The 20,874-nt window shown below is 44.2% G+C and overlaps 1 protein-coding gene across 4 annotated transcripts in view; it reads right to left on the bottom strand.

Annotated features, from left to right (window-relative positions):
• The window catches only part of LOC129696097 (protein unc-13 homolog B-like), a 411,098-nt gene that overhangs the window by 114,718 nt on the left and 275,506 nt on the right, over nucleotides 1-20,874 (bottom strand). For all 4 annotated transcript variants that reach the window (XM_055633576.1, XM_055633551.1, XM_055633558.1 and 1 more), the window contains 3 exons: nucleotides 17,924-18,065; nucleotides 11,120-11,289; nucleotides 2,997-3,112 (listed from right to left, as the gene is read on the bottom strand). In XM_055633576.1, coding sequence (XP_055489551.1) covers nucleotides 2,997-3,112; nucleotides 11,120-11,289; nucleotides 17,924-18,065 — 428 coding nt within the window. The remainder of the gene's footprint in view (nucleotides 1-2,996; nucleotides 3,113-11,119; nucleotides 11,290-17,923; nucleotides 18,066-20,874) is intronic.

Here is a 20,874-nt window from a genome sequence, read left to right as displayed (position 1 = left end):
CAACACCTCACACTTGCACAAATTAAAATTCATCTGTTATTTTGCCACCCATGTATATAGCGGTATCCCGCTGTATACTTTAACAGCCTTTAACATCCCCTGCAAAGTTGGAATCATCTGCAAATGTACTAACCAACTCATCTATGTTTATGCCCAAGTCATCTATATGTATCACAAACAACAGAGATCCCTGCAGAAATCCACTGGTCATAATCCTCCAACCTGAATACCACCACAACCCCTCTGTCTTCTATCAGTAAGCCAGTTATAAATCCATATGACTATGTCAATGTTAATCCCATGCACTTTAATCTTCTGGATCAGCATAATATGTGGGACGTCATCAAGTGTTTTATTAAATTCCATGTAGATAATATCTACCACCCTACCCTCATTGAACACTGTAACCTTCTCAAAAAGTCAATCAAAGTTGTAATACACGTCCTGAGGCGTACAAAACCTTACTGGCTGTCCATAAGTAAACCATTCTCTTCGAAATGGGAGTAAATCCTATGCTGATAAATTCTCTCCAATAGCTTCCCTGTGACTGGCGAAAGATTAATTGGCCTAAAATTCCTTGGATTCTCTGCATTTCCCTTCTTAAATAAAGGACCAACATTAGCTAGTCTCAGTCCTCCAACAACTCACCTATGGCTAGAGAAGATGGAAAAAATCTTCACCAAGGCTCCTCTCTTGCCTCTCTCAATAACCTGGGATAGATCTCCTCAGGTCATGGGGATTTAATCCACAAATTCCTTCCCTTATTCTTGGGAAGCTCCTACTTTCTCCATGGTTACCCTCTTGTTTCTAATGAAGGCATAAAGCTGTATTATTCACATTTGCCAGTGTGTTCCCATATCTCGTTAGATTCCATTCCTATCTTCTCAATTACCACCTCCATAGCCAGACTCACCAAACCTATTTCATGGCTCTTTTGACTGTTCAAACGTCTGATTGAGTTCTTTCCTCCTTGCTTTATATTCCCCAAAGGCCCGGTCAGATTTAGCGTGCACTTCATTTATCTTTTTGATTAAATTTACAATCTCTTCGGTCATCTAAGGTTTCCTTACTTTGCCATCCTTTTTCCTCCATCTTTTTGCAATAACTCTCACACGTCAGATGAGGACTTACACAATAACAGCTGCTACCAATGTACCCTCCTGAGCTCCTGATTAATAACCTTATAATTTGCCTTACTGCAACTTAGTAAGATCCCGCAAGATCTAGACTTATCCCTATGCAAAACAATCTTAAAACTTATGGAGTTGTGATTGATATCCCCAAAATGATCTTCCACTAAAATACCAGACACCTGGCTAGGTTCATTTCCCATACGAGGTCTAGTATGGTTCCTTCACATTTTTGGACAATGCACATAACTGTTTCAAGAAACTCTCTTGAATACTCCGAAAACATTCTGCCCCATCTTAACTTTGAGACTGACCAAGTCCCACTCAGTAATATGGGAAGTTAAAATCACCCTTTAAGACAACCCAGTTGCTTTGGCATATTTTGCTAATCTGTCTATATATCTGTTCCCCTATGATACACTCACATTAGAGTGTTTGCATCTTTGTTACCAATATCACTTCAGCGGACCAACCTTCCAGTATTTCCTGTTTAAGAAGGAACTGCAGATGCTGGAAAATCGAAGGTACACAAAAAAGCTGGAGAAACTCAGCGGGTGCAGCAGCATCTATGGAGCAAAGGAAAAAGGCAACGTTTCGGGCCAAAATCCTTCTTCAGACTGAAGGTTGTGTACCTTCCAGTATTTCCTCCCAGTGCTGCTGTGCAAGTCACCCTGATTAGTACAGTAACTTCTGCACCATGTTCCCCCCCCCCACACACACACTCTCAATTACATCTGAAATTAAAGTGCTTGCACCTTTCTTATTTATGCAGTCCTGCAGCACAGATAGACACCCTTCGGTCCAACTTATCCATGCTGACCAAGATGCCCCATTTACCCATGTTTGGTCCTTATCCTTCTGAACCTTTCCTATCCGGAGTAAATAGAAACACACAATTTCCAGGAACCCACATGCCCATACTTTGCGCATTATGACAAATTCCCAACCAGATACTTTTGACATTGAGGGGAAATACAATTTTCTCAAATAGAAATTGCTTTATGAATTTTATTGGCAAATCAAGTAAAGAATAAGAATGGACACATTTCCAACTGAAACTTCTAGAGACAAGAATAGTCCCACATCAAGTAAAACATAGCCTAGAGCAGAATAAAAATCTCTTTCGCTCTATGTTCATATCAGAATAAATTGTTTTCAACAGGTAAAAAAGAATATCATTTCCGACACTTATCATTTTGGTTTCTCCCGTGAGGATGACAAATTTAGTGCACATATGAGCTGTGAACCTGTATTCATTAGTGAAGGGGTGGGCAAACAGGGTGCACAAGAGACAAGGTCAGACAGGCACATATGCAATTTATATTTTCATCAATCCACGCTGGAGCTGAATTCAGACTCCAGATGCTCTGATGCACTTTGTGGTCATGTTTTGACTTGGATAATTAGATATTGCCTTCAAAATGTCTTGCTGACTTGCTTCTCTTTTTCACATCACAAAAGAATGACATTATTTGAAGGATGCTATATTTCCTTAAAATGGACTATCAACAATAGAAACATAGAAACAAAGAAAATAGGTGCAGGAGGAGGCCATTGTCTGGTAGTGTGTGTATAAATAACATACAGTATCATTAGTGCATCATTAAAGTTCATGTTCATAAAAAAATTAAACACAATGTAATAGCTTCAGTTCACTTGCTCGGTTGATAATGAAATTGTATTTCACTTGTAGTTGTAGTTAATTACGATGTATTACTGTATTTCAATAAGCATTCAGATCTGCAATTACATTTACGACATGAATCACTTTAAACATTAGCATTTTGTGACAACCTTTGTCAATTTTTCAATCAGCTATATAGTACGGAGAGGGAGGGGAGATAGCCAGGTATTGAACGAACTTACTTCATGAAGACAGGTATACTGAATGTGATAAGGAGCGACTTTCTCTTCACCTTTGATTTCAACACTGATCTGCAGTCGAATAGCACCTGAAACTGCAGATTTATCTGTTCTTTTCTCTAAAAATTGAATAAATTAACACATCATTTGTCATCCATGGACATTTATGTCAATATGTCACCACAAGACAGAGTTCAACTTTAAAATCTCCAATTTCTGAACAACACTAACAATGAAAATCTGTTTTATTTTTTTCTATGCGTGATCAAATGTGATTTAGACAGCAGCTTGAAAGTAATTTAAAAGCTGACTTATCAGAGACTCTGATTAATAGTAATTAGTCAAAATGATCCGAAAGGAACTTAGCCCGATTTGGCAATGGAACAGTACAATTATCACGATACTGGTCAGAATTCAATTATTTACTCTCAAGAGGAAAATATCTAGGACAATATGCAGGAAATTGCCTATGTGTCATTTCCAGACAGTTTTTGTCGGGGCTCATTAAATCGCTGCAATTTGCTCACATAGTACTCTCACCTATTTGGATAATGATATGAACATTTCACAAAGGTCTGGCATAAAGAAACGTGGAATTCTGAATCATGAACATCCTCAAGGAATTGCTGTAACTTACAGTCTGATTGTTATCCCGGTTTGCAGGCACAATGTCAATAACTTGCCAACAACATTTAAAGACAGTATCATCTAATTGACAGACATCCGGTTTAGAGATTCATATGTGGACAATAGATTTTTTTTAAAGCGATTTAAGCCTTAGTAGAGTACATCCAATTCAAAACAACAACCACTTACATCCATACAGCATCTTTGACATAGTAAAAATCGCCTAATGGGCATTACTGGAGCATGACCAAACAACATTTAATGGTAAGTTCAATGCGGGGGTATTATTTTGGAAAAAAGTTGATTTTAAGATATGGAAGTGAAAATAGGTGTCATATAGATTTGTGGCCATATAGATTTGTGGCTCAAAGTACATCCCCAATCTAAACGAAAATACTGTATGACAGTAAACAGCTTGGTCACACTGATGTCTGGGAGATTTTGCGAGTCCTTTATCGATGCACACCACTGAAAGTTATCAAAGCATTAGAAGTGGGTAAAATGCAGTTTTCCTCCATTGTTGCTTGGTACAAATAGAGAATTATTTGAGCAAAAAAGTCTCAATAGCATAGATTATGAGAAATAGAATGAATTTCATTACAAAAGGATGGATTAAAGATTAAAATGGGATGGCTTCTTGAACAATCAAGAATGATATAGTTTTGAAGAAGATTGACTGAGAAGATAGTTTTGAAGTAGATTGAGTAGAGGGGATGGGACACCTTTGGATAGGAAAATTGTCGTTGAGTTGACAGGATGTTAGATTTACCTTCAAGATTTGTGGTTGAGGAATAAAAATAAATTCAACAAGGAATAAAATGGATCAATATGATTTCTTTCGATTTCATTTCCAGGATCGCAGCATTGCTGAGCAAGACCAGCATTTATTGCCCTCTAAGAAAAAATCTTAAATTGCCCTCTAAGGAAAGATGACGGATCATTGTTGTCCTTCTGTTGATGGCGCCCCCACAATGCAATTGGAGAGATTTGCAGAAATTAGATCCAGCAATGCTGAACAAAGCCTAACACCCTTGTCATTCTTTGTGATACAGGTCAGGGCTTGAAAGCTGCTTTCAAAGTAGACTTTCTAAGTAACTGCAGTGCATTTTGTAGAAGATACACAATGCAGCTACTGTGTAGCAGTAATGGAACAATGTATGTTAAAGCGTGATGAGTAATACCAATCAAGTAAGGTGTATTGAATTGGATGGTATCAAGCAAGAGCTATCAATGATGCATTCAAGCAGGCAAGTGGTGACTTTTTCATCACACCAATGGCCTACGCCTTGACGATGGTGGAAAAGCTCTGGGAGAGTCACCGACTGTAAAGTTGCAACGGTAAATCTCTCTTAACAACATACATACAAGAAATATTTTTAAAAAGAGTGCATATCTGTCTTTACATTCATCAGGTCTATACATTTGGAACTGAACTGTTAGCACATCCAATGTACAAGGTACCACTGCCATCCCAGATGGCCTCCTCGGACGATGCAAACTTCAAGTGTTTGGAAGGCTTTTTACACAGGGCTTAGTCCCATCAATATCCAGTAGATAGACAAAGGACCTTTGACCACCACAAATCCTTTGTAATGGCTGCACCTAGATCCAATAATGTCCTTAGAAGTGTATCCATACAGTATTAAAAGTCCAATATATTTTAAGCATTCCAAAGTGTGTCTTTCACTACGTTAATGATCTTCCAGCAGCAGTTTATATTGGTCTCAGTTTGCATCTCTGTGAACAGTTGAGAGGGTCCTCTGTTACACAGCTGCTTTAGATGAACCTCGAAAACCTCTTGCATTCTCCACCAAGAGGTGGGCCATTTTCTCATCGTCCTTGCAATTGTCATGGGGATAGTATGCACTGCAGGTAAGATTCCAACTGTGAAGGAAGGCTTTGAGATGGAGGGGCCCTGTCACTGGCTGCTAAACTTTGAATGCCCTGGTGCTTGCTGGTGATGAGGCATTTTGCCATATGGCACTCTGCTCAGGGAACCATCCCATAGCATCCATCATGTCCTTCTCCCGCAAGGCAGGGTGTTCGGCGCTGACCACTGCCTGATCAGGATGTGGTCAAAGGTATTTTCCTGAAATAACATTTCCATGTAGGACAGGTTGTGCAGCAAGGTCCAACTGAATAGACCATTGCGTATCAGTGGGCCCATGCTTCGTGAAACCAGGCACTGGTAGAACATCAGCATGTTGAGACACTTGGTGCTTGACTGCACACGCCTTGATGCAACCACACACAAAGGTGTCTGTTAGTGTTAATATTGGCTAAATTAGAGGTATTACAAAATGGAGGTCCTTTGCATTTGCAGGGCCTGCTTGTCCTCTTTCTGTGAAAAGTTGCAAGCTGTGAGCCGATTCCACAAAGTCTTGACCCTTGATTGATATTCAGGATAAGGTGAGGTCCAGATGTCCTTTCCTTCGTTAAAATTCATGAAGACTTTGCAGAGAAGCTCAGAGGTGTTGCAAATGCTTGGTCAGGATGGGTCAGATAGGACGGAGTTGTACATACTGTTAACTATGTTGCAGAGTGTCTGTGCTGTTATCTTGTGATTGGTTAAAGTGTGAAGCCTTATTCAGACTGTTTATAATTACCTGGGGAAATGTTTCTATACATGTGTAAACTATGTTAACCAAGTTCCTGCTAGAACTTTCTGCAGAAACATTGTATTGGGGTACTTTGTGATTGGGTTAGGGAACGGTCAATAACAGTATAATGTAATCGATATTTGTGATTGGTTTGTAGGGGCTGCCACCCCCATCTAGTTTCGTGTCACAGGGTCCGATGACCTATAAAAGAGTGGACCCCCACGAGGATCGGAGTCGATCTTCTGGATGGGCGCTTTGGACTGCGTGACCTTTTGGAGGTGTCTGCTTGCATAAGGCTGAAGGGCTTGAACAAGCAGAGACACGGATCAGACCCGCGGAGGTTAGGCATTGTATAGGGAGTTTGTTATTGTTGGAAAGAATAAAGAATAGTTTCTTTATAGGGTCTTGACTCAGTGCTTTACTGAACTAGACTAAGGGGGTAAGCTTTAGGAGCATAATTACATTAGGATGAGAACTCAGTCACTGCAAGATAACCAGATTTTGACTTCTTCACATGGCCCAAGTATTTATGTGGCTGATCCATTTTGGTTCTGATTAATGGTGACCGTGAGGATGTTGATCATGGGTGGCCTGGTAATAGCATTGCCAAACCGATGCACAGTAAGAGGTTGTCAGCCCATGTCTCAGTGTCATTGGGATCTTCCTGTATGCATACATGGATGATGTAATTTATTAGCTGAGGAGTTGCAAATGCAATTGACCATCAATGATTTGTGAGAGGGAAACACCAACTCTTTGGAGAACATGGACAGGTGATGTTTTGGGTTGGGACCTTTCTTTAGACATTATGAAGCGGGAGAAGAAAACTGGAAGAGAGGAGGGGCAGGACGAAGCCTGGCAAGTAATAGGTAGATATAGATATGGGGGTGGGGCAGCAGTTAAGCAGATGATTGCATAAATGTCAGAGATGAAAAAACTGAAGGTATTAGACAAAAGGATTGAAGAATTACAAATTGTGAAAGCAAGAGAAAGGAATATAGGTGGAAGACAAGGCCGAGGGGAATATTAGGTGATGCCCACGTGGAATGTAAAGTGCTGCACCTCCAGTTTGCGTGTGGCGTCACGACTCAACCATGATGTTGCATCCAACCAAGACATTATATATCACGTGTCCTCAGCAATATTAACCCTATCCTTCCCCAATTTTAACACTGGTTGATTTCACCTCTGCCTCAACAATTACTTTGGTAGTTGGTTCTGTCTTCATCAAGGAAGACACAAACAATCTCCCACATGTACTAAGGGTCAGAGGACCTAGGGTGATGGAGGAACTGAAGGAAATTCAAATTAATCAGGAAATGGTGTTGGGTAGACTGATGGGACTGAAGGCTGATCAATCCCCAGGGCCTGATAGTCTGCATCCCAGGGTACTCAAGGAGGTGGCTCAATTGTGGACGCATTGGTGATCATTTTCCAATGTTCTATAGATTCTGGATCAGTTCCTGTGGATTGGAGGGTAGCTAATTTTTCCCATTTTTCAAGAAAGGAGGGAGCTAGAAAGCAGGGATTATAGACCAGTTAGCCTGATATCGGTGGTGGGGAAGATGCTCGAGTCGATTATCAAAGATGTAATAATGGCACATTTGGATAGCAGTAACAGGATAGGTCCAAGTCATCATGGATTTACGAAGGGGAAATCATGCTTGACAAATCTTCTAGAATTTTATGAGGATGTAACAAGTAAAATGGACAAGCAAGAGCCAGTGGATGTAGTGTACCTGGACTTTCAGAAAGCCATTGATAAGGTCCCACACAGGAGATACAGTGAATTTTAATCTGACCACCATTAAGGGCCAGGTTTTGAGTTGCTAACTCCCCAAGCTATTTAAATCCAGTTAATTAATAACTCTAAAATGTAAAAATCTAGCATCGGTATTGGTGACCATTAAACATCAGATGTCATAACATGTAGAGACACAAGAGACTATAAATGTTGGAATCTGGAGCAGGAAACAAGCTGCAGAAGGAAATCAGCAGTTCAGGCAGCATCTGTCCTGTCCAGGTGAAATATCTCGACATGAAACATCAACTGTTCATTTGCTTCCACAGATGGTGCTGGACACACCGAGATCCCCAAGGAACTCATATTTTGCTTTCATGAAATCTATCTTATTTATTGCTGCCCTAATGAATGGAATTTTGTTCTCTTTACCCAGGATGTCTTTTATGTGACACCAGACACACAGCAAGATGAATCTTAAGAACAGCTGAGGTTGGCCATTCATCCCCTCATGCCTGTACAGTCAGTCACTCAATCGTTCGATAAGATCACAGTGGATCGTTTATCTCGGTGCCACTTTCTTGCACTAACCATTCATCCAATGATTCCCTTAGAATCAAAAATCTCTTAATCTTTGCATTGAATATACTCAAGAAGCAAGGGCCTACAGCCCTCTCACAAACAGAAATTCAAAGATTCGCTCCCATGGGTAAAGAAATGTTTCATCTCCCACCTAAATGGCTGATTCCTTATTTGGAGAAGGTGTCCTGGGTTCTCAACATTACACCCTGTCAAGACTCAGAAGAATTTTGTATGTTTCAATGAAATCACCTCTCATTCTTACAAGCTCAGGAGTGTCGGTGCCCTGTCTGCTTAATCTCTCCTTATTATACAAACTAGTCCTTCCACTTTGAACCTTCTCGACATTTACCCTCTGCAAACATATGTTTTTTTAGGTAAGGAGAACAGACCTGCTCATAATATTCCAGCTGTGATTTCAGCAATGCACGAAGAAGATATTTCTGCTCTCATCCTCAAATGCGCTTTCAATAAAGATAAAAATCAATTTTACCTTCCTATTTGCTTACTGTATCCTTATATTAATTTTCAGTGAGTGAGCATGTGCATGGTCCCACTGGACACCAATGCCATTGAAACTGCTCTCTGAAATTTAGTGTAATCAAAGTGAATACATTAAAAAAATACTCAGAATAAAATCAGGCAGACAGATTTGGCAATATACAGGCAGCATGGAGGTGCCTGTGAATGCTCAAAATTGATTCCTAACCTCATGAACTGGGCCATGCCAAACATTTATAGGGGAGCTTCCTCCTGATGGTCACCTGATGAATTAGCAGTCTCCCATGTTGAAAATCATTTGGGTGAAGCTGCATGAGAAGCAAAGGGGCAGAATATATCCTAAGTGGGGGACTTCACTGACCATCATCAAGAGCACCTCAATTGAACCACTGCTGTCCAAATTGGCCAAGTACTGAAGGACTCAGCTGCTCTGTTTCAGGTGCAAAGAAAACCTACGTGAGAGAAAAGTCTCATCCTCACCCATCTATCTGTTGCAGATACACGTGTCTATGTCACCATTGGTAGGACTAACTATCCAAATAATGTGTGGAACATTTCCAAACTTCACATCGAGGCTACCCTTCATCATATCGTGTGGCACCATCATCGTGTTAAGCGGAATAGACTCAGAACATATTTGCAGCTCCAAAATGGGCATCCATGAGCCTCTATGGCCCCTCAGGAGGAAAAGAAGTGTACATTGTCACAGCATATGCTTCACTCTAAGTCACCATTAACCCAGAGGTTCAATCCTGGTTCCAGGAGGAATGCAGGAGGACATATCAGGAGCATTATCAGCCCACATGAAAATGAGATACCAACCTGACATAGCTGCAACACATTTGCACTAAACAGCAAAAGTAGCAGCAATAGACAAGGCTAAGGCACCGCGCAAACAATAAAACAGATCATCAAAGATCATGAACGATGGTGGGAATTAAATAGCTTAATACTAAAAGATAAATGTGAGAATAACTGCATCCTCAATGAAAATGGGGCCCTGGGTGTGAGTTCGGAAGGCAAGATTGAAGTATTTGCAACCAGGTTCAGCTAGAACTGCCAAGTGTACATTGTAACCGCTTCTCGCTAAGTCCCCATTAACCCATCTCAATCATCACAGAAGGCCAATAGTCATCCATGTGATGTTACCAACCTGAAAAGACATTGGAAAGAATGCTATGTAGCAAAGACAAGGTAAGCAGACAATAAACCATCATGTAACGTGACTTAATACATTCTGCTGCTGCACTCCTATGTGAGGCTTAGATGGAGCTAGGTCTGCGCTAACAAAGGAAAAGATACATAATGCTATTTTGTTAATGTAAAACAACACACACACACACACACACACACACACACACACACACACTCGTTTTCCTTGAATCCTTCTCCTAAGTTCTGAAAGGGATGGAGTTGCCAGGGATCTACTACTGAAAGATCCTCCAAAACAGTCATACTTCAAAAGTATTCATTATAGCTGCAACATTGGAATCCAACCTATTTTTTGCAACTTTTATGAGACTTGAAGGCAAACATTAACAATACCATAATTGATTTTTCATTGTCCACACCAGCTGAACATATTGTTTTTTTTATGAGATCATCATGTACTTTCATTTTCTATCTGTGGCATGAATGTACATTTTGCACTGTACAACAGATGACAATAAAGGTTGATTGATTGACTGAACATTTGTGCCAACAAGGGCAGGAAGGTATTCTAATCTCGGGCTCTACACAGATAGGTGGCATTGGTCGTACTGTTTCTACAGCTTATGCTTATCCTAGAAGGAACAATGATATTTAGAGAAAACATCTTACTACATTTAGTCACCCAATCTTTCTGTCCATTTTGCACATTGCGACAGCATTCTAAAGGATGCTTCATTCTGCTCCACACCCTCACCATTTCACAGATGTCCTTCCACATCCTTTCCAGTTTAATATATTAATTTCATAATATTTCTGAAATGTATTGAAAAGGTTTCCATACCAACATTTAATAGTTAACATTGTTAGTAAGTTGGCATGTAATAATGTCACATTTACCAAATGACCCAAAACTACCTTTCACTCACCCAGATTATACCAGACATCCATTTCACCGCTCAGTGTCCGAACCTCAATGATAGTTTGTCCCAAGAAATCATCAGATTCTCGTTTTAACCTCTGTTTTACACGTGATTTAATATCATCATCCTCATCCCATACTCTTACTTTGATTCGATCAGAGGAATTGTGACATTCACTATGAGAAAAAAGAAAATCGGTTTGGACAGACACCAAAGCACGGCACAAAGATCATCAGTAGTTCAATAAGTATATTAAAGAAAAATTATTTGGAACCAACATAAACAGTGTCAATGCACAGGTCCAACTGAGTGATTGGATACTCGTATAAAATTCATATTTCATAATCACATCAATGGAGGCCATTCAGCCCATCAAATTTATGTTGACTTTCAGAGCAATTCCATTTCCAGACTTAGTTCCTGTAAGCTATTCTCCACGTGTCCATAAAATTCAAGGGGCTGGTGATGGCGCACTTTAACTCCAGCGTCCCAGCCAGCCTTGATCCGCTGTGGTTGGTTACCATCTCAACAGGTCCACAGCAGACACCATTTCCCTGGTCCTAAACTCATCTCTGGAACACCTAAACAACAAGAACTCCTATCCTACATTATACTCCTATTTATCTACTATTGTTCTGCAATCAACTTCAACACCATAATCCCATCCAAATTCATCCCTGTGCTCCATCTGAATGCACACTCATCTCTCCCACCCTCCCTCAGCCCCCGACCCCACCTATATTATTTCCCCTGGCTTCACTATTCACTACTTTTCTATCCTTATCTTCAAATTGCACATATGTTCAACCATCTGCCAATACAAAAAACCCTCACCTGTGTCCATCTATCACTTGCCATGCTTTGTCCCGGTCCCACCTCTCTTCCAGCTCTCTTCTCTCCCATGAAAACCAGTCTGAAGGTCCCAACCCGAAACGTCGCCTATCCATGTTTTCCAGAGATGCTGCCTAACCCAGTACCTTGCGTCTGAACCTAATATTTGCCTCCACTTGCAAACACCCTAGCACCGACCAGTTATAATTATATTTATCCCCGAGCTTGAGTGCTTTTAAACTAGACTTAGGGCATCCAAGTTCTCCAACTTTGACTTTAATGGATAAACAAATCCAATGTTAGGTTTAAAGGTAAACTGCACTATATAGGAATACATGTCACATTCTCCTTTGAGGCATTTGAAAAAAAGATCATAATTATTGTGTGTGATAGAAAAGTTAACAATGACTGTCAACATGCTACCGTACAACGTGACAGTTATTACAACATGAAAACAGGCTGAGTGAATCATGCAAATTAAATGCACAGTACCAGGCAGCTATTTTTAAATGCAAAATGATCAAACCATCAACAGGCTCCTTTACGTCAAATTCTGAGCTGCAAGCTAAGTAAGAGGTGACAGAAAACAGAATTAGGATGAAATACAGAGGAAACAAATTTTGGGAATAAAACACCAGAAAAATTAACTACACCAGGAAGAATATCCAACCTCCAAAGAATGATAAATGCCCCAAAGTTTTATGGCGGAACACTCCAATGGCACATTTCTTTAAGGTCTTTTTTTTTTAAAAGAGAGAATACTGAGGTTTTTCCACCCTCATTCCTAAGTAGCCTAGGATTGTGAAGATTGGATCTAGAATCCTCTGTCAGGGGAAACATCATCCTTGTTAACTTCCATTTAGTTCTTCTAATACTTGCTGACTATTGGAAGGTCTATTGTACAACCCCATAAAAGTGACCTCCCCTTTGCTATTCCTAAATTTGACCCATATAGCCTTATTAGGCAATCCCCCTCGACATCCTCCCAGATTACTGCCGTGGTACTCTGCTTGATCAGCACTGCAACACCCCCCCCCACTTTATGCAACCCCCTCTGTCGCACCTGAAATTTCTAAATTGAGCTGCCTTCAACCACATTTCAATGATTACAATATCATAATCCCATGAGATGATCCATGCTTGCAGTTCATCCGTTTTATCTGCGAGGTTCTTGCAGTAAAGTAAACATAGTTAAGCCTATCAGCTCACTCTCTCAAGTTTCACATCCCATCTCTGCCTATTCTTCCCATTGAACTTGCCTATACTATTTTGTACATATGAATCAGCCTCCCCCAATGTTGTTCTGGGGGAGGCTGATTCCCTGCCTCATCCGTTTAAACCTTCCCGAGTGATACCATGCCAGGATATTGATCCACATCCAATTCAGATACAACCTATCCTTCTTGTATAGGTCACCCTTCCCCTCAAGAGATCCCAATAATTCGAAGTAGGGTTTCGACCCGAAACGTCACCCATTTCTTCTCTCCAGAGATGCTGCCTGTCCCGCTGAGTTACTCCAGCATTTTGTGTCTACTGTGGGGCAAAAGTCCCAAAATGAAAACGAGGAGCCAGGTGTTTCGGAAGGTATCTTTAATAATGTCCTTCTGGTCATCAGAGAAGTCCGCAAGAGGAAGATGGCACCCAAACCCTTGCCTTTTATCCCTCTAGCTAAGGGCCGCCTCTGGACTCAACCAATCCCGTGCCGAGGGATTTAATAGTTGGGATGGCCCGACCCTTGGGAGCCGCCACAGAACCCCCCCCCCCCCCCCCCCTCCCCCCAGAACCGACCGGCAGGGGTACAACCCGGCCAGACCGCGTATGGAAGAGCCGACCGAGGGGATGGCAGAGGGACAGGTGGAGGGACAGGTGGAGGGACCGGCGGAAGGACAGGTGGAGTGACAGGCGGAGGGAGCCGTGAAGGGGGGCACCCTCGAGGCCGAGGTTCGGCAACCAGCACCAGCTGGTCAATGAGGGCGTTCCCTGCTGCCCCGGCACCGACGGCACGAACTCCCCGAGCACCGTGAGTGGCGACCCGTACACGTGCTCCGCTGAGGATGAGGCCAAGTCCTCCTTAGGACGCAGTCGTACGGATGCTCAGGTGGGCATCACAGCACAGCAACTCGTCCATGGGCAGTCCGGAGGGCTGATGGCGCCTTCAGCGAAACTGCCTTGAGGCGGGACGTGGAACAGGCTCTAGCCTGCCAGGCCGTTAGCTTAAGGGTGGATAGGCCGTGGTGTGGTGCCCCGGCGCCGACCACACCCACCAAGTGAGCCGTGAGTGGCCACAGCTCGGTACACTGTGGTCCTGGTCCAAGGGGATGTGCGCCCAAGCACCCCTCCTTAGCGATCCAATGCGCGGATGCTCAGCATGAGCGCACAGTAGCCGTTGACATGTCGGCCAGTGGTATGTCCTCCGGCCACCGTGTGAAGCAGTCCACCATCGTGAGGAGGTGGGTGATGCCCCGGGACGGCGGGAGAGGCCCTACAATGTCCACGTGGAGATGGTCGAATCGCCGATGAGGTAGACCGAACTCCTGGGGAGGCGCCCAGACGTGGCGCTGGATCTTCGCCGTCTGGCACAGAATGCAGGTGCGGGCCCAGTGGCCAACCTGCTTGCGCAGACTGTGCCACATGAACCGAGCGGACACTTGTGCCGTCGTCGCCCAGATGGATGGGTGAACCAGCCCGTGGATAACGTTGAAAACCCTCCGGTGCCAGGCGGCAGAGACGATGGGGCGCGGCTGACCGATCGACCCATCGCACAGGATCATTGCCCCTCCAGGAACGAGAGGAACATCCTCGAGGTGAAGGCCGGAGATGGCAGTCCGGTAGGCGGACATCTCACCGTCCGTGAGTTGCACCTCCGCCAGGGCAGAATAGTCAATTCCGGGCGCCACCTAGAACACGGCGTCGATGGCGGGGCGGGACAATGCATCGGCCACCCAGTACTCTTTCCCCTCGACGTAGCGGATGGAGGTGGTGTCGGAAATGTCGCCAACTGCCGCTGCTGTCGTGCGGACCAGGGGTCGGAAACCTTCACCAGGGCGAATGTGAGCGGCTTGTGGTCTGTGTAGGCGACAAACGGGTGGCCCCCCAGGAGGTAACGGAAGTGGCGCACTGCCAGGTACAGAGCCAGGAGCTCGCGATCGAACGCGCTGTACTTAGTCTGAGTGCCGGCTGAAGAAGGCCAGGGGCCGCCAACCCCCGTCCGTCAGTTGTTCCAGCACGGCACCAACCGCCGACTCCGAGGCATCCACCGTGAGAGCAGTCGGGGCATCTTCCCGCGGGTGCAGTACGGCCTGAGCAAGGGCCTCCTTCAAGCCGTCAAATGCTGCCACCGCGTTGGTCCACTCAACGTCCTTATGCCCACCCGCCAGAAGTTGATACAGTGGCCGCATGATGTGGGCCGCGGATGGCACAAAACAATGATAAAAAGCCACCATCCCAACAAACTCCTGCAGGCCGTGCACAGTGTATGGACAGGGAAACCGACGGATGGTGTCGACCCTGACCGGCAGGGAAACTGTACCTTGCGAAGTCACGCGGTGGCCAAGGAAGTCGATGTCGGTTACCCCAAAATGGCACTTGGCGAGGTTGACAGCCAAGCCATGCTCACTGAGCCGCTGTTAGAGCTGCCGGAGGTAGGCGCAGTGCTCCTGCCGCGAGCGGGTGGCCACCAGGATGTCATCGAGGTAGACAAAAACAAACTCGAGGCCGCGCCACACCCCATCCATCAACCGTTGGCCTGCGCAGTGTTCTTAAGGCCGAACGGCATCCGCACGAATTCATACAGCCAGAACAGCGCGATGATTGCCGTCTTGGGTACATCCTCCGGGTGGACCGGGATTTGGTTATAACCCCATAACAGATCCACTTTGGAGAATATACTCGCCCCGGCCAAATGGGCGGTGAAGTCCTGGATGTGGGGTATGGGGTATCGGTCTGCGGTTGTTGCGGCATTCAACCGCCGATAATCCCCGCACCAAGGTCGCTGCCTTAGGGACCATGTGGAGTGGGGACGCCCATGGGCTGTTCGAAGGGCGGACGATCCCCAAGGACTCCATCGTGCGGAACGCCTGCCGTGCCAGATATAGTTTATCCGGCGGCAGTCGGCGTGCTCGTGCGTGGAGAGGTGGGCCGGTGGTCTGTATGTAATGAACGACCCCGTGACTGGTGGTTGATGACCAAAACTGTGGGGTCAGGATATATGGGAACACGGCCAAGACCCGAGCAAAGCAGGAATCCACAGACAACATCGGCTCCATCGTGGCGGCGTGGACCCAAGCGACTCCTGACGTTCAGGAGGGAATGAACGGCCTCAGCAACGGCTGGGAGACATCGCAATGGGGCCACGGAAATGGCAGGAGCCGAACACGCTCGGGACCATGCCCCAATTGATGCGGATAGGGCGCCATTCGCCGCGGTGAGGATGGGCCCCCGCTTACCGGAACGAATGTCGGCCAGCGAAGGGGGCAGGACGCTCAGCTCCGCCCCGGTATTGATGAGGAAGCAGCTCCGGAAGCACCGATTCCAGGCGAAGAGGCGGTGAATCTGGCCGGCCGCAGTGGGGAATGTTTTCAGTCAGCCCAGGCATTTCCCGGGATCATGCACGGATGGCGGCATTGCCGTGCTGCAGCACCCCAGGGCTGGTGGTAATAGCACCAGCACCTCCTGCTGGTGGCGCTTGCAGCTTGCTGGTGCTGGTCTGCTGGTGCAGTACCCGCCACGGCCGCGGGGGTGGGGGGGGGGGGATCTTACAGGCTCCGGGCTGCAGCTGTCACTCTGTCCACAGCTTCCCCGCCCCACCGGAGGAAATCGGAAGCTGCCGGAGTGATGTCATCAGGGCGCGCCATCCACAAGCGTCGGCGCACCTACCGAGGGCCCTGATGTCAGCGAAGGAGGCATCCGTGAGCTGCAGACGGATGTAGGCTGGCAGCAGATGGAGGTAGGTGTACTCGAACATTAGGCACGGCGTGTGCCCATCCAGGAGTGCAAACATCTCGTTTAGGAAGCTTGATGGCCGCCGGTCGCATAGGCCCTCCATATGAAGGAGCCTGGCAGAACGCTCCATCCTGCTGAGCCCATAAATCTGGAGCAGGAGCTCCTTAAGGCCGAGGTATTTCTCGGTGTCCGGGGGGGCTGCGAGGAAGTCTGTGACCTCGCCGGCCGTGTCCTGGTCGAGGGCCCTCACCAGGTAGTAGAAACGGGTGTCATCTGCTGTAATGCCCCGCAGGCTGATTTAGGCCTCCGCCTGCTGAAACCAGATGTGCGGCCGGGCGGTTCAGAAGGTGGGTAACTTCACTGAGACCGCGTCGAGGGACAGGGCCGGGTCGGCCTTTGAGGTGGAAGGACAGGCAGTTGTCTCCATTATGACGATAATGGAGCGTCAGGGGTTCACCAATGTGGGGCAAAAGTCCCGAAATGAAAGCGAGGAGCCAGGCGTTTCGGAAGGTACCCTTTATTATGTCCTTCTGGTCATCAGAGAAGTCTGCAAGAGGAAGATGGCACCCAAACCCTTGCCTTTTATCCCTCTAGCTAAGGGCCGCCTCTGGACTCAACCATTCCCGTGCCGAGGGGTTCGATAGTTGGGATGGCCCGACCGTTGGGTGTCGCCACACTACCTTCAATTAAAACAAACATCTGCAGTTCTTTCCGACACCAATAATTCAAAAGGTAGGCCATCCCTTCTGCAACAGCTCTTTAGCTCCACATTCATCTGTCGATTGCTGCCATTTCCCAGTTGAGACAATCAATCTGAAATCTTGTTGAACCCCCCACTGATCTGTTGAACTTCCAGAATGTTCTGTTTTTACTTCAGATTTACACAATCTGTAGCATTTTGCAGTTGCCTTATGTCAAAATGGGTTACTGCACTGACACATCCGAAACAATTATCTTAAATTAAACATAAATACGATATAGTGAACAATAGCAATCCTAAGATCAATTTATTTTTAAATTCATAAGCAGAAAACTTACAAATAAAATTTCTCTTCCCACACAGGATTTAGATTTCCATAAATAGTCTTTGTTCTCTTCTTGGTCTTGCCAACCTGAACAGTGACATAAGGGTCACTAGAGCCAGTTTTATCCTTTGCTTGAAGTCCCTGAGCGCACACCACTAGAAAGATATGAAAGCAAAGCTTTAATACTGTCTGAATAGATTCACAATTTTTTTTACATTTCTAATGTTCTTTCAATTAAGAAATCAAAAGTCCAAAGTGCTATGTTGCAAGAGTTTCCAATGTTCTCCAATTTAATATTCGTATACCATCTGCATATTATAAGATGGCTCAATATATTTTGATTCTGTAAATAAATTTCTGTAAAATGAAAAATTAAATTGCTAGGCAAAATGATTAGATTTTTTTTAGAACAGTTGGAACAGTTAGAATAACAACCACAACATGTGGTTGTAGTTTAATCCCATAAAAACAAATGTGTATTATAGCAAAAAAATTAACTAAGAATGATAATTTCAGAATGCCTTTCAAGAATTAAATTCAAAGTACATGAACAATACAAACTTATATTTATCCAGTTTCCTACCAGGTTCTCAGGATATTCTATGAATGCCAGAAAAATAATTACTTTTGTGTAATGTCACGCTGTTTCAGAAAAAATGATAATTATTGAAAAGCTCAAGTTCAATTTCTGCTGCTACCAGAAGAAAGCCACACATCTATTATAATTGAGGAAAATAGAGCAATCATTATTATAAACAAGATTCCATAAACAGCAAAAATATGACCCAGGTTTAATTCTGATAATGACAATGTGACGAAACGTGACAAAACCACCAACCAACCAGGTTGCATAGCAATAATGCAGCTATGCATTATAATCATCATGCATGCCTCCATCTACCCAACCATGACTACATAATGCAAATAATATATAATGACTGCTGGTTGAGTAAGTAAAACATAAAACTATGAACGATGACCCAATTCAGAGAATGTGGAAAATAAGACTTTTTTCTAACTCTTTCATGCATCAAAAACTAGCACAAACCATGAGTTCACATTATTAAAACTTTGCCTACCTATTCAATGTATTGCTACCAGCCACGAACGCACTTTTAAAGGACTGTAACAAATCTGGTCAGTGCTTGAGTACTTTGAAGGAAACCTCTTCCCACCTAACCTAAATATATCTTTAAGTTAACAGAATTGAACAGAAATGAATACAATAATCTGATTTGAACTGAGAATCAAATAGTTTCATTTTCACACAGCACTACGTAAACTACTCAATATTTTAAGAACAGATCAAATATCCCAAGAGCTCTGAGTAAGAAGCTTAGATGTGAGAAACATTTCAATGTCAATTGTCTAACGTTAAAACAAGTGTGCACCTCCTTAATATTTCTTTCAATAGCTGATGATCTAGCAGCTCTATTTAGAAAACAGCATTGTAGGCTGACTAGTGTAATGTCAAAATATAGAAACAAAGAACTACAGATGCTGGTGTACAAAAAAAGACACAAAGTGCTAGAGTAGCTCGAAGATAGACACAAAGTGCTGGAGTAACTACGTGCGACAGGCAGCATCTTTGGATAGAAGAAATGGGTGAACTTTCAGGTCAAGACCTTCTTCAGAGGAGTAACTCATCGGCTCAGTTGACATTCCCGAAGAACCCAAAGTGCTGGAGAAAATCAGTGAATCAGGCAGCATCCCTATGCAATATCATGCTGTTTCAGATAAAGTGGTCATTAGAGATAACCTCAAGTTCAATTTTTGCTGCTGCACAGAAGAAAGCCATACAACTGAGACTTCAATAATCAGCCGTCATAGTAGAAATGTGCAATAGCAATATAATTCTTCCGGATATTGAGACTGGACTTAACAACCTTGGCTGCTCCAGTTATTCCAGAGGTTTAATGGTGGATTTCTCAAAGGCAGGAGGATTATTTAAACACAGTAGGGATGTATTGTGTTCAAAGGGTCACAGAGAACATCCAGGTGTATCCAACAAACAGCCGACAGGAGCTTGATCTGCTGGAATAAACATTACCCACAATGCTGACTATTGCTAAAAATAACAATCTCACAAATCTCAATCTTAAAAATTAACTCTTGTTCGTTACATTTGCAGCTCTTGCCTCCACCTCCACTCATTAGAGTCATAGAATCATAGAGTGATACAGTGTGCAAACAGGCCCTTCGGCCCAACTCGCCCACACCGGCCAACAATGTTCCAGCTAAACTTGCCTGTGCTTGGTCCATATCCTTCCAAACCTGTCCTATCCATGTACCTGTCTAACTGTTTCTTAAATGATGGGATAGTCCCTGCCTCAACTACCTCCTCTGACAGCTTGTTCTATATACTCACCACCCTTTGTGTGAATAAGTTACCCTTCAGATTCCAATTAAATCCTTTCCCTTTCACCTTGAACCTATGTCCTCTGGTCCTCGATTCCCCTACTCTGGGCAAAAGACCCGATCTGCCCGACCTATTCCTCTCTTGATTTTGTATACCTCCATAAAATCAGGGGCTGTCTCACTGCGGCGACTTAATTGGCGAGTTCAGAAGAGTTTAGGAGAGTTTGAAAAAGTGTCATGTGTAAGAAGTCCTTTGACTATGTAGAAGACCTCCTTCGACTGTGTTGAAGACTAGCTTCGGGAAAAGTGCACACCAAATAGTGTAGAGTGAACACGACCTCCTTCGATCTCCTTCGACCTCCCTTCCAGTATGTTGAAGGCTATCTACGACTATCTTCGACTACCTTCGACTACCCTCGATTACCTACGAATAACATGCCGACCTACTACGACCTACTTGGACTGAACCTACGAGGAAAAAAATATCGATTTTTTCCATGGCGACCTTTTTTTACTCGTGGGCATTTTTCAGCATGTTGAAAAATACGCTGCAACCTAGCTGAGGCCTCGACTATGCGGGGACAAAGACCTCCTAGGACTTCGTGT

This window comes from Leucoraja erinacea, chromosome 1 (genome assembly GCF_028641065.1).
Source record: "Leucoraja erinacea ecotype New England chromosome 1, Leri_hhj_1, whole genome shotgun sequence".
NCBI lineage: Eukaryota > Metazoa > Chordata > Chondrichthyes > Rajiformes > Rajidae > Leucoraja > Leucoraja erinaceus.
Note: the sequence above shows the minus strand (reverse complement) of the source record. Positions and strands in the feature narration are given on the sequence as shown.